Here is a 12,958-nt window from a genome sequence, read left to right as displayed (position 1 = left end):
CACACGCATTGCACACACGTGGCCCCATCCCAGCCCTGCTGCTTGCAGGACTGAGGTTCAGGCTGGGGGGTGCCCCCTGGGGCGCTGGGGGTGATGCTGGGGGTGCACTGGGTGTCCCCCACCCACCCGGCCCTGCACTGGGGGTGGTGCTGGGGGTGATTCTGGGGGTGCACTGGGTGTCCCCCACCCGCCCGGCCCTCCAGGCTCCCCGGGCCCCAGTGGTGGCAGGGCCACGTGGCGGCTCAGGAGCCAGGATCGTCACATGCGTGACCCCCCCTCGCACACGCGTGGCCCCCCCAGCCGTGACTCACGGTCCAACAATGCCGGGGCCTGCCGGGAGCGGGGGGGCCCCACCTGCACCTCCCGTGTCTGGCATTACGGACCCCAAACCCCTGGCACTCTGCCCCAGCTCCCACCAGCATCCTGCTGCATCCATCACCAAAGAAAAGCCCTTTTATTCTTGCTGGGGAGGGCCCGGGGAGCAAGGAGAAGGAGGAGCTCGGCGGAGGCCCTTGGAGAAGCCCCCCAGCACCTGCAGGAGGGGTGGGTGAGCTGGGACCCCCCAACCCTTTCCCTCCTTCTATTCCTAAAGTGACACCAGGCAGGAAACTCGGCCAGGGAGGGGCTGGGCTGGGCTTTTCCTTGTTCACAGTGAGTTTGGGGGTGAGGAGGGGGGTCCCACAAGCTTGGCCGGGCTGGAGCTGCACTGCAGGGGAGGTTTTCATTCCCAGTTCAAATCCCCGGAGCATGTTTGGGGTGAGGGAACAATGGGGAGAGCAGGGAGAACACAGGGTCACACTGGCAAGCTGAGAGTGCTCAGGGTGCTGGGGATTCACCTGCCCTGGTCATGTCAGACCCTGCAGGATCCCAAAATTATTCTGATGAGCTTTTCCAAAAAAAAAAAAAAATTTGGGAAAATGGCTTCTCCAGTGTGGCTACAGCAGGTCCAAGGTCACGGGGTGGGAGGGAGCAAAGGGGGGAGGTAAATTTGTTCCCTGAAAATTCCCATGAGGGATTTGTCACGCCCTCCTTCCCAGGTGGGATGGGACCCTTCCTTCACCCACCCAAGGGCAGCTCTGGGGGACAGGGGCAGCGCCCGGGGGGCTGGGGAATGGCACTTCACTGAGAGAGAGAGAGAAATGGAGAAGAAGAAAAAGCCACGTGTCGTTTGAAGAGCCAGGCAGCAGCTGGGTGGTCTCGGAGCCTGGAGCAGTCCCAGGGGTCTGGAGCCCCCAGCAGCCCCCGCCAGCTCCCCTACTCTATCAGTTCCACGTAGTTGGCCGGGAACATCCCGAAGTGGCCGTCAGGGCCGTAGCCGCGCCACCAGCCCTCGTCGATCATCTCAATGTTGGTGATGATGTTCTCAGGATCGAAGGAGATCTCAGTGTCATCAGCTGCAATGGGACAGAGAGGGGAGTGGGCTCAGAGCACCTGAGCCACCCCAGCCTGGGGCTCCCCAGGGAGGTGGAGCTGCTGGAGGAGTCTGTGGAGGTGCTCCAGGGGCTGGAGCCCCTCTGCTCTGGAGCTGGGAATGCTCACCTGGAGCAGAGAAAGCTCCAGGGAAATCTTAGAGCCCCTTCCAGGGCCTGCAGGGGCTCCAAGAGAGCTGGAGAGGGACTTGGGACAAGGGAGGGAGGGACAGGACAAGGACAATGGCTCTGAGGGTCTCACCAGCCTGGTAGTCATAGAGTGCCCGGGCACAGAGCCCCTTCCCCGCCAGGTCCAGGGGCTCCTGGTACTCCACCCTGTAGTCGTATTTGGCATCGTCAACCTGTTCCTTCAGGAGGGAGAGGAGAGCAGGAATTACCAGGAAAGCAGCGGGAGGGAAGGGAACAGCAGTGTCCAGTGCCCAGGAATGTCCATCAGCCCCCCGAGGCTGGGAGACCCCTGGCTGGAGGCCCCAGGTGCCCCCTGGAATAAAGCCTGGGCTCCAGGGACGCTGTGCCACGTGTCTGCCAGAGCAGCAAAAGCTCCTAGCCAAAGAGCCCTTAGCCTGGCTCGACAACAGCCCGTGTCCCTTGGGATCTCATCCCAGTGGAAGCACCAGAGAGCAGCTGCAGACACCCCTGGGAGCCCTGGGGATCCCCGCTGCAGACACAGGAGGTGAGCTCCAGCTTCTGGAACGTTCCTGCCAGCCCCTGGGCTGGCTGTGGTTTGCTTTCCTTGGGAAAGGCTGAGGGCATCACCGAGCCCACCTCCTCCGGAATCCTTCGGAACCTGCCGCACGCTTCCAGAACGAGAAAATGCTTGGATGGTTTGGTGAGCACAGAGGAAACCCGAGGGGCCCACGGCAGCACAGCACAGCCCACGAGGAGCCACTGGAGAGCCCTGGATGCACCAGGAATGACTGGGATTGCCAGCGCCACTGGTGCAGATGTGCAGAGAAGCAGGAGGAGGAGGAGGAGAAAGGGCTGTGGAAGAGGCTGATGGATCCTCTCCCCACAGTGGTTCTGGGATGTGGCACTGACAACAGCTACAACAGCCCTGGGGTGCAGGAGGGGTGCCGGGGACTCAGCACCAGTGTCTCCCACTGGGAGCACTGGGAAGGGACACAGCAGCACCTCTCTGCCACCCAGGTGCCTCCTGAGCACACCTGAGCTCTGGGGCTCTGCCAGAAACCCCAGATTTTCCTACGATTTCAGCCCAGGAAAGTCCTAGGGAGGGGACAAGCCACAGCTCCCACACAGATCCCAAAACTCACCTGGGGGGGCTCCTCGTAGATGGCTGAGGGCTCCGGAGGCTCCTCGTACAGATTCTCCTCCACGTGGGACCCTGGCACTCCAGAATTGTACCCAGAGTCTCGTCCTAAGGAGAAACAAGGGACCTGTCACCAGAACCGTGCCCTGTCCCCTCAGCTGGCCCAGGCTGGAGCGGCACCAGGTCCCTGCTGCGAGCTGGGTGTCCCCTGGGGACATCCAGCCAGGGATGGAGCGAGCAGGGCTTTGGGAAGGACACAGGAGAGATCTGCCTCTCACAGGGAAGGGATGAACCCGCTCAAGATGGAAAAGTTCCCGTGGAGGGGAAGGGCTGGAGCAGAGGTCCTGGCCAAGAGCAGCATCTAGTGGTGACAGCGGCCTGGGGACATGGGAGCTGGACCCCAGCACGTCCCTGGTGCCAGGGACAGGTGGAACTAGGTGGTCTCTGAGATCCCATCCAAGCCAAACCATGATCTGGGGACAAGGGCAGCCCTCAGTGACACCCACAGCACACAGGGAGACCTGTGGGCACAGCCAGCCCTTCCCTGGAATTCCTTCCTCCCCTGAGCACTGGGAAGGGGCTGGGCAGGGACACCTCCCACCCTCCCAGGTGCTCCCAGCCCTGTCCAGCCTGGCCTTGGGCACTGCCAGGGATCCAGGGGCAGCCACAGCTGCTCTGGGAATGTGTGCCAGGGCTGCCCACCCTCAGGGAACAATTCCCAATTCCCAGTATGCCATCCAGCCCTGCCCTCTGGCACTGGGAGCCATTCCCTGCCAGCAGCAAACAGCCCAGAGCAGCTCTGGGCAGGGAAACTCCTGCACGGAGTGCAGCCACCCCGGCTGGGCCCCGGGGCACTTTGGAAAAGCCCAAACCTGACTGCCAAAGCCCCTGAGGCAGGTCTGGAGGGAGGCTGGGGGCGCACAGAGCCCGATTCCAGCCTGAATTCCAGAGGAGATATCCTCATCCCCCAGGCACCGAGCCTTCAGCTGAGGACGAGCAGGAACCATCCTCATCCTCAGCATCACACTCAGCCCCGGCTGCAGACAAAGCCCAGGGGAAAACCACCCAGAGTCTCCAGGCCCGGCCTCCAAATGCCCAATTTTGTGAGATCCGGCTGGAAGGAGGAGGAGGGAGGCTTTGGGCAGGGCAGGGAGCCAGGCACGTACCTGCTGCGGGCCCTGGGGAGGCCGGGGGGGACGCCCAGAGCTCCTGGCTGGCGGAGGCAGGGCTGGGCACGGCGTTCAGCTCCTTCTGCAGGAACGGGCTGCGCAGCTTCCCTGCCGGGGGAGAGGAGGGGGCTGCAGCACTGCCCGGGCAGGGGGCTCCCAGCCCGCCTGGGCCCCCACACACTGCCGGGCCACCCTCCCAGGCAGACTTCCCAGCCCTAATCCTGGCTTAGGAAAACAAGTTTGGCAACTGGTCACAGCAGCAGCCGAGGAAAAAATTAAAAATAAAAAAAAATTTTTTAAAGGATTTTTTTGAGGAGGAGGAAGAGCTGGAGGGGCCTGCCTCTGGCTCTCCACGGGGACTTTTGGGGCACCAAAGTCCACAGACATCAGACTGGGAGGGGATGATGCAGACTGGTTTCTGCCAGTGCATTTCCTGTGGCAGGAGGTGACGGAGCTGGTATCTCCTCATCTCCACCTCCAAACCAAACAAAAGCTGAGCAGAATTCCCAGACAAGCCCTGCCAGCACCAAGACTCCTGCCTACCCTCATCTCTGATCAATTCCAGGGCTTTTATCTCCCTTTCCTCCATGAAAACCATCAAATCCTAATGAAACACCTCAAAGTCAGTCTCTCCTCATGATGCCTAACCATCAAACAAGACATTTTCCCAGCGTGGCATTCCCTCCTCTGCCACCCCTGGCTCGCCTGCCCAAGGCAGCAGGATTCATGCTCCCATCACCAAGTGAAAGTGATCATTCTGAACCAATTCAAGGTGCTTTGGAGGTGGTTGGGCTGAGGAGGATGAGGAGGAGGAGGAGGGGCAGAGGCAGTCACCCAGGGGTGTCACGAGCCGTCACAGCTACTTCCTCAGCCGCACTCGGCTCTGGTTTGCAAACTTCCTGATTTCTATCTGAGAGATCAGATCAGGCTCTTCCTACAGCACAAGGTTCTGCTGGGCTGGGGCAGCGCAAAAATCTGGGTGAAATTTCATTCAGTCGGGGTAGATTGCGACAGTGGTGTTAACAGACCGAACTCTAATTTAAAAAAAACCAAAATGACCAAAAACTTTAAGGCTCAGAAGGGGAACCAGAGATGGGAAATGCGCTGTCTTTGTGATTAAAACCTGTCTGGACACAGCCCAGCAGAGAACATCAGTGTGCAGAGAGCTGTCAGCTGCACCCATGGCCTCGCTGCCCCCCGGGACCCCTCCAGCAGGGAGACCCAGCGGGGTCAGGGCTGCCCCCAGCACCCCCCCAGTGTCCCCAGGCTGTACCTGGCTGTGCTGGCACCCCCGTGTCCCCCGGCCCTGCTCTCTCCCTTTGCTTGAAGATGTCGCGGGGGTTGACGGCTCTCTGCGCGATCAGCGTGGCCGCCTCCTGCCCGGGGTGGTGGCCAGTCAGGGCCAGCGGCTGGGGCAGGGCCAGCAGCCCCTGTCCCTGTCCCCATCCCATGGCCAGCAGCCCCCCATCCCTGGGCTCAGGGCAGGGCCAGCAGCCCCCATCCCCAGGCCAGCAGCCCCCCATCCCTGTCCCCTGTCCCAGGGCCAGCAGCCCCCCGTCCCCAGGGCACGGCCAGCAGCCCCCCATCCCCATCCCCTGCTGACCTGGGCTTTCTCCACCGACTCGCTCCTCCTGACGCCCCTGCGCTCCTCGGCGTGCTCCTTCTGCGGCGGGGACAGCGCTGGGCAACCAGCTGCCCTCCGTCCCTGGCCAGCCCCCTGCCAGAGCCACCTGCCCCCCACACATCCCCTCTGCCCCCTCTGCCCCCCAGGAGCTACGCTGGAAGGGGGATGAGGGGGAGCCCCGGATCTGGGAGGGAGACACGGGAATTCTGGGCTGGGAGCGGGACTCGGTGTCACGGAGCTGTGGAACGGTTTTGGGTGGGAAAACCCTCTGAAAGCACCAGGTCCAGCTGCTGGCCGGCACAGCCAAGGCCACCACTGACCCACGTCCCCAAGTGCCACATCCACACAGCTGTGACAGCCGTGTGCCAGCACTGCCCTGGGCTGGACAACCCTTTCCATGAAGGAATTTCCCCAGTATCCAACTTAAACCTCCCCACTGAAACTTGAGGCCGTTTCCACTTGCCTTGTCCCCTCCACCATGGATAAACCTCACCTACGGCCAACACCAGAGCTCACCCATTGCTGCTGCTCCCTGTCCCTGTTCTCAGCCTCCTGCTGCTGCTGGAGTCTCCTGTGGGGACAAATGGGTTAAAACCGAGGATTTGAGACCTCACCCCACTATCCCAAGACCCTGGGAATAGCACATCAAGGCTATCTCTCACTTTGGTAATGCTTCTCCTCGCCTCAGGGCCAGACTAGGTGCTACAAGGTGCTCTCCTGGAGGAGAGGAGCACGATGAGAGGGGCAGGAGCTGCTCCAAGAGGTGGGATCATCCCAGGGAAACCTCTTCCTTGGGAATATGGACATGAGCATCTTTACATGGGAGATGGGCAGATTTCCCTGGAGTTGTCCCTGTGGGGCTTGGAGCTCCCTGGACCTCTGACACCCCAAAAACAGGGGCCATGGGTGCCAGGCAAGAGTTTGGGAAGCAGAAGGGAGAGGAGTCCTGGAGCAGGATCCACGGGCAGGGGGACTCAGGGGTGATGCTGGACCAGCAGCCAAGCTCCTCGGGGACTAGCCAGGGAGACTAGGGGTCAGCCAGTCCCTCCTCAGCTGGAGTGAGATCCCCTCACATCTGTTCTCTTAAAGGAGATTTCCTGGGACTGTAGCAATCCCCGCAGCGGGAAATGCATGGCATCCACCCCTCCCTAAGGAACAAACTCTGCTGGAGTGGGAGCAGCTCAGAGAGGCAGTGACGGGGACCCCCAGCACCACAGGGACCCCAGGGAGCAGGACAGGCTCCGATTTCCTAAACCCCACTCACTTCTGGGCTTCGATTTCACTGGCTCTGGCTTTGAACATCTGCTCCCGGCCCGCTGCCTCCTGCAGCTCCCGCTCACGCCGCTCGCGCTCCAGCCGCTGCCGCTCTTCCTCCGCCCTCCTCTTCTCCTCCAGCCGCCGGTTCTCCTCGTCCTTCTGAGGGCAGAGGGCACAGGGCCGTGGGCTGCTGGGCTCACAGGGGCGGGGGTCCTGCCACCAGCGCTGGAACCCCCCCGGGCCCTCTGCACCCCGGGGCTCACGGTGCATCCCAGGGCAGATCCCGGGGCTCACGGCGGGTCCCAGGGCACTTTTCCAGTCAGGAGGTTCACATGTTATTGCCTAACCCCATAAAAGCCAAGGTGAAAGGGGAGGAAAGCGGGAGCAGCCCTGGCAGAGTCAAAACCCAGTTTGCTGCCCCAGCTGGGTGTGCTGGAGCTGGGAATGCCAGGAGAGCCAAGGTGCATCCCAGCCCTCCCTCCCCAGCAGCCCTGAGCCAGATCCAGGAGAGGTACAGCAGATGAAGCAGAACCTTCCCCGTCAGGATTCAGCCCCTCCTCTTGGAGCACCCCACGGCAGCAGCTCTGGATCCCCAATTCCAGGCAGGACTCCCCAGCTCCCAGACATGGAATAAAACTGGAGAATCGTCTCCAGCCAAGCCCACTTTGTGCTCCGAGGCACACCTTCACTCACCTCTGCTTTGGCCCAGAAATTGTCCTTATTGACCCTCTTGATCTCAGACATCGCGTTCGTCTTCTGGTACACAGAGCCCTGAGCAAGGCACAGAGAAACCTCCTTTCTTGCACATTTTGTCAAAAGTCAGCCCAAATCAGCGCAGTCTGGGACTCCCCATAGAAGTTCCTGTAACCTGGTGCTTTGCCCCACAATTTAAAGGAGGGCTGGGTGAGGCCAGCGGTGTGCACTTGCCAAAAACAGGAAATTGCTGGTCCTGGCACGGGTGGCTGCTGTGCCCTGGGAGTGTCCAAGGCCAGGCTGGATGGGGCTTGGAGCAACCTGGGCTAGTGGGAGGTGTCCCTGCCCATGGCAAGGGATGGGAGTGGGTGGGCTAGAGCCCCTTCAGGCACAGAAGGGGCTCCCTGGACCTTCCCTTCCTTCTCAAGGCTGAACATCCCACAGAGCTGCCAACGGCCAGGGTGCCCCTTCCGTCATGGATGAACACTGCCCCAGACCTTCCCCCCACCCAGAGGTACCCAAAAGCCCCCAGTGACCCAACTGACCACGGGAGCCTGGGGCCCCGAGTCCTGGAACTTGCTGCTCTCCTTGTGGAAGCTGTAGTTGGCCCCGGAGGCCTTGGCCACCTTCTCCATGATGAGCTCAGGCTCCACGTCCTCCTCTGCCCGGGCATTGATGGTGACGTGAGCCCCCTGAGCAGGAGGAACCAGGACAGCGGTCAGGGGGTCACTCTGGGAGCCCCCAGACCCACCACCCTGCCCTGGGCGGTCCTGCCTGTGCTCCCGGAGCTCCCAAGGGAAGGAAAAGGCTTCTGCCGAGGAGGAGGAAACATCCAGAGGGATTTTTGGACTGGAAGATGTCCCTGAGGGTGGCAGGGGGGTAGACAGGGATGGCCGCAGGTCCCTCCCACCCAAAGCACCCCGGGGCTGCCTGAGGGGGGCACGAGCAGGGTCAGACCTTCAGGAAGTTGGCCACGGTGCTGACGTGGTTGGCGCAGGCTCCTTTCCGCACGTCATTGACACCTTCCCCCGTCTGCAAGGAGACACCAGCAGCTCACCTGAGCCCCTCGGGGTGCACTGAGGACTGCAGCACCTGGATGTGAGCCTGAGCCCCTCCCCAGCTCACCTGAGCCCCTCCCCAAGCTCACCTGGGCCCCTCCCCAGCTCACCTGGGCCCCTGGAGGCTCTGCAAGGGGCTCTGAGGTGTCCCTGGAGCCGTCTCCTCCCCAGGCTGGCCCCAGCCCCCCCGAGGGCTGTCCCCACTCACCCAGTTGACCAGGACGTATTTGGGCAGCCCCGAGTTGGGATCCTTCACGCGGCAGAAGCCGTACATCACCTTCCCGCTGTTGAGCTCCTCCACCATCTCCTCCAGCCCCCCATCTGCGCCGGGGGGAAGGAGAGGGGTGAGTCCAGCCCGTTCTGGGCGTGCTGGGAGCAGCCAGACCCACCCCAGCCCTGTCAGATGTGGGGCTGTGGTGGCTCACGAGTGGCTCGGAGCCCGTGCTGGCTCTGCAAACACAACCTGAGCATTTACCACCCACGTGGGAGCCAAGCCCCAGCCTCTGCTCACCCACTCCCACCCCCAGCAGCCTTCATCACCCAGCTCCTCTTCCTCAGGCCTTTGCAAACCCCTCACGGGCAGATCCTGGATCTCAGGCCTGAGAGAGAAGGGGAAGGAGCTGCTCACACTCAGTCAATCAGAAGCTTTAATGAGAGCAGGCAGCTGCCAGTTTTGCCCACAGGTTCCTGCACAAAGCCATGCTCAGAAGCTCCTCAGTGAGCGGGGGAATGGGGCTGGGAGTGGTGGAGGAACTGGCTGAGCCTTGTTCCTGCTTTGCAAGTAGAGAAGGAACCAAAAGGGCAGCACGGGGCAAGGTCCTGCCAGTGCACCACGGGGAAACTCCTGCCTCAACGCCTCCCTCTCTGTTACACCCACCTAGAGTGGTCTCAGTGCTGGTTTGAGGACCTGGGAGTGAACCCCAGAGGGAAAATCCCACACAGGGCTCAGGCAGGGGCGATGGAAAGGGATCGGCATCGCTCCCACTACATCTGTAACTACCAGGAAAGAAGGAAAACCACCAAAAATGCACACCCTCATCTCAAAAATATTCCCCCAGACCACAGTTCCTCCTGTGCTGGGCTGGCTGAGCCCTGAAAAGTGGAAAAAGAGCCACTGGTCCTTATCAGCCCTGGCAGGAGCAGAGACCAACACAGCTCACTCTGCTCTGCAGCATCACCCGATCACTTCCTTCTCCCTATTAAATATTTATGATTTGGCTCTAAATTTGGCTCCAAACCCGGCAGGGAAGTTGAAGGTTGGAAGTCTGAAGCTGGTTGGTGAGGGCTGGCTGGGGGGAGCTCGGGGCACACTCTCTGCAGCTCCCCAAAACTCCTCAAAACTCCCCAAAACCCCCATCTGGGACCTGACAAGAGTCCTCCTCAACAAAATTCCCCAGCACCAAACCCCTGGCTCCATGGGCTCCACCTGTGGAACATCCCAGAACCTCCCACAGGCTGAAAAAGCATTTGGAAATCACGGGAGGAGCTGGGGAGGGATCAGAGGATGCAAATGCCAAGCGTGGGGAAACCGGCCTGGTGCTGCTGCCCGGAGGCTTCAGCTTCACAGCCAGCGGGGTTTGGGTGGGAATCGGACACAAACAAAGAAAACAGAATGGCAGGAAGAAGGGAATTGGACAAGAGGGGCTTTAGGAGCACTGAGCAGGGAGGCCTGGCTGAGTGAGCGGCTTTGGAGGACCACGTGGCCCTGCCTAAATCCGGGATCTAAAACACTTCAGGGATGCAAAGAGGGGCCAGGATCCAAACTTTGGATCTCCTGGAAGGGAGGAAAACAAAAGGAAAGGGAAGCAGAGCTCGCAGTGAGGCTCTGCTCCATGTTCCTCACTCCAAAATCCCACCGGACACCCCGACACAGCTCCCAGCCCTGCCCCACCACCAAGGGCACCCCAAAACAGCCCCGGGGATTAAACCCCCCGACATCTCAGGCAGGTGCCCTGAGATGAGCCCTGGAAGCCCCCAGACACCTGGGAATGGTCCCCAGAATCCTCACCTCCAGAGCCAGCCACTCGCAGGTCATTGCTGTTGCCTTCGTAGGTGAAGAGAGCCCTAAAATTAAGGCAGAAATGGGATTTTTAGCCAGCACATTGCTTATTGCTTATTCACACACCCCTGGCACCTCCCGAGCTGCAGAGCCCCAGAGGGACCTGCCACCCCACAGCCCGGGGACCTCCTGATGCCCCCAGACACCCCCTGAGCCCCTCACCGCCCTCTCACCCACCCCACACCCCCCAGACAGCCCCCCCGTGTCCCCCAAACCCACCGGCCCATATTTTTCCCATCCCCATCCCCTCCCCACCCCCTCGCATTGCCCGGCACCCCCATCCCCCACCCCAACACCCACATCCCCCCGAGCTCTTCCCGGCCCCCATCCCCATCCCCATCCCCATCCCCGGCCCCACCGGCCCCGGTCCCGCCGCCCCTCCCGCACCAGTCCGTGCGGCTGCCCGCGGCCACCACGCTCCCGTAGGCCTCCTGCAGCGCCCGCCCGTTCTTGGCCAGGTTCAGCGCCATGGCCGCGCCCGCTCCGCCCGCCGGTGCTACCGGCACCGCCCCCGGTACCGCCCCCCCGGTGCTACCGGCACCGCCTCCGGTACCGCCCCGCGGTGATACTGGCACCGCCCCCGGCCCCGCCCCGCCGGTTCTACCGGCACCGCCCCCGGCACCGCCTCCTCCGGTGATACCGGCCCCGCCCCCGGTACCGCCCCTCCGGTGATACCGGCACCGCCCTCGGCCCCGCCCCGCCGGTTCTACCGGCACCGCCCCCGGTACCGCCCCTCCGGTGATACCGGCCCCGCCCCGCGGTGCTACCGGCACCGCCCCTCCGGTTCTACCGGCACCTCCCCCGGTACCGCCCCACGGTGATACCGGCACCGCCCCGGACAGCCCCGCCCCACCAGGCCACGCCCACTGGATGCTACACCACGCCCACAACTTGCTAGACCACACCCCCGTGCGGCTAGACCACGCCCCCGATCGTCAGAACGACACCCCCCCCCAAATTGCAGCGCCCCCCCCCCAAAACCCCGGCAGAGAGAACCCCCCACCCCGAACAGACAGGCCCCGCCCCCCCGGTAGGCCCCGCCCCCTTTCGGGGTCCCTCCGGACCCCCCTCCCCGGTGTGCCCGGGGCTCCTCTGTCCCGGGGCGGGTCCTGCGGGCCCCGTTCGCGGCGGTCCGGGGTCCCCCGGCCCGGTTCGATTCTGGGAGACCCCCGCCCAGCGGGGGTCCCGCAGCCCCGGTTCTCGGGGCCCCCATCCCGCGCCGTCCCGGGATCGCCGCTCCGGTTCTCGGGGCTCTCTGAGGCGGCACAGCCCGCACCCCGCGCAGCGCTCCCGCGGCCTCGGGGGCAGAAAATCGCCTCTTTTGGGGCTTCCCCCATTTCCCAGCCTGAGGCGGGGCACAGCGGGGGTGTCTGAGGGTACCGGGGCTTTTTGGGGGTGTCAATGCGTCTCAGTTTTAGCCCCAATGACCAAAATCGTGCCTCTCACCCCGCCGTGGCGATGACCCTCCCGGAGCGGCGTTCTTGGGGGGCAGGCGGAGGCCGGGGGACCCGGAGGGGACTGCGGGGAGGGAGCGGCGGTGTCCCCAGGAGGTGTTAATGGGACATTAGCGGCTCATTGTCCCCCCGCTGCCGACACCCGGCCGGCACCGCCTGGGGAAGCGCCGCTCGGGCCCCCTTTCTCCCCCCCGAGCCTTCCTCCACACTCGGGGGCTCCCTAAAGTTGGGAGAGCAGCAAGGACGGGGAGATGGAAGGGGGAATTCCCCCCAAAAATCCTGCGGCGTCTCAGCCCCCCCATTCCCCGCGGGCTCGGGGCCACGGCGGGAGCAACTCCCCGGTGAGCCCCCGAGCACCGTCATGCACGGGGGGAATAACGGGGCCGAGCTCTCCGTGCCCCGGGAGGGTCAGGTGGGGGGAAGGAGCCCTCCCAGAGCCCAGCTCGTCCCCAGAGGTAGGGATGGTCCCCAGCTCCCGGGGAAAAATGAGTCTGGGGGAGTGGGGTGGGGTGGGAGATGGGGAATGGAGGGTGCTGGGGTGCCCGAGGGTCCTGAGGCACCTCAGAGTCCTGGGGTACCTGGGGGTCCCAGCGTGTCCAGACTTCCAGACCGCGGCTGGAGGAACAGCGGAGGGTCCTGGGGTGTCCGAGGGTCCCGAGGTGGCTGAAGGTCCTGGGGGGTCAGATGGTCCCACCCCTCACCCGCTCCATCCCACGGACCCCCATCCATTTATCCGGCCATCGCCCCCGGAACCCCGGGGGTGTCAGCTCCTGGTGGATGGAACCCTTTGGGGCAGCTGTCCTGTGTTTGTAGGACCTACGAAAATGGTGGGAAACACCCCAAAAGCGCGGGGCTGCCTTTTTTATGATTTAGGAGGTCATAGAAGGGCAAAGTTTTGAGGCACCAGGGGAGCGCTGGGTGGCACGGGACATTCACGCCCAACACGT

The 12,958-nt window shown here is 63.0% G+C and overlaps 1 protein-coding gene across 3 annotated transcripts; it reads right to left on the bottom strand.

Annotated features, from left to right (window-relative positions):
* Window positions 1–435: 435 nt before the first annotated feature.
* DBNL (drebrin like) lies at window positions 436–11,100 on the bottom strand. Of its 3 annotated transcripts, none has more exons than XM_030290114.4 (14): window positions 10,945–11,100; window positions 10,507–10,562; window positions 8,707–8,819; window positions 8,398–8,472; window positions 7,986–8,132; window positions 7,441–7,518; window positions 6,755–6,906; window positions 6,007–6,061; window positions 5,470–5,529; window positions 5,140–5,242; window positions 3,864–3,974; window positions 2,702–2,805; window positions 1,672–1,777; window positions 436–1,394 (listed from the first exon to the last, which is right to left on the bottom strand). In XM_030290114.4, exons 1-14 carry the CDS (start codon window positions 11,025–11,027, stop codon window positions 1,255–1,257), a joined length of 1,383 nt encoding a protein of 460 aa, XP_030145974.4. In that variant the 5' UTR covers window positions 11,028–11,100; the 3' UTR covers window positions 436–1,254. The 3 variants fall into 3 exon arrangements, with proteins under 3 accessions (XP_030145974.4, XP_072773881.1, XP_072773882.1); XM_072917780.1 differs by having other exon boundaries at window positions 6,755–6,903; XM_072917781.1 differs by lacking the exon at window positions 5,470–5,529.
* Window positions 11,101–12,958: the final 1,858 nt, after the last annotated feature.

Source organism: Taeniopygia guttata, chromosome 22 (genome assembly GCF_048771995.1).
Source record: "Taeniopygia guttata chromosome 22, bTaeGut7.mat, whole genome shotgun sequence".
NCBI lineage: Eukaryota > Metazoa > Chordata > Aves > Passeriformes > Estrildidae > Taeniopygia > Taeniopygia guttata.
This window is presented reverse-complemented; position numbering and strand designations above follow the sequence as displayed.

Bases quoted from the DNA above. Each gene is read 5' to 3' on its own strand.
- DBNL (XM_030290114.4), bottom strand. From the start codon at position 11,027: ATGGCGCTGAACCTGGCCAAGAACGGGCGGGCGCTGCAGGAGGCCTAC. The intron at 10,563-10,944 runs GTGCGGGAGGGG...CCTTAATTTTAG, and splicing joins GCGGGCAGCCGCACGGACTG to GGCTCTCTTCACCTACGAAG. The intron at 8,820-10,506 runs GTGAGGATTCTG...CCCCCGGCGCAG, and splicing joins GCGAGTGGCTGGCTCTGGAG to ATGGGGGGCTGGAGGAGATG.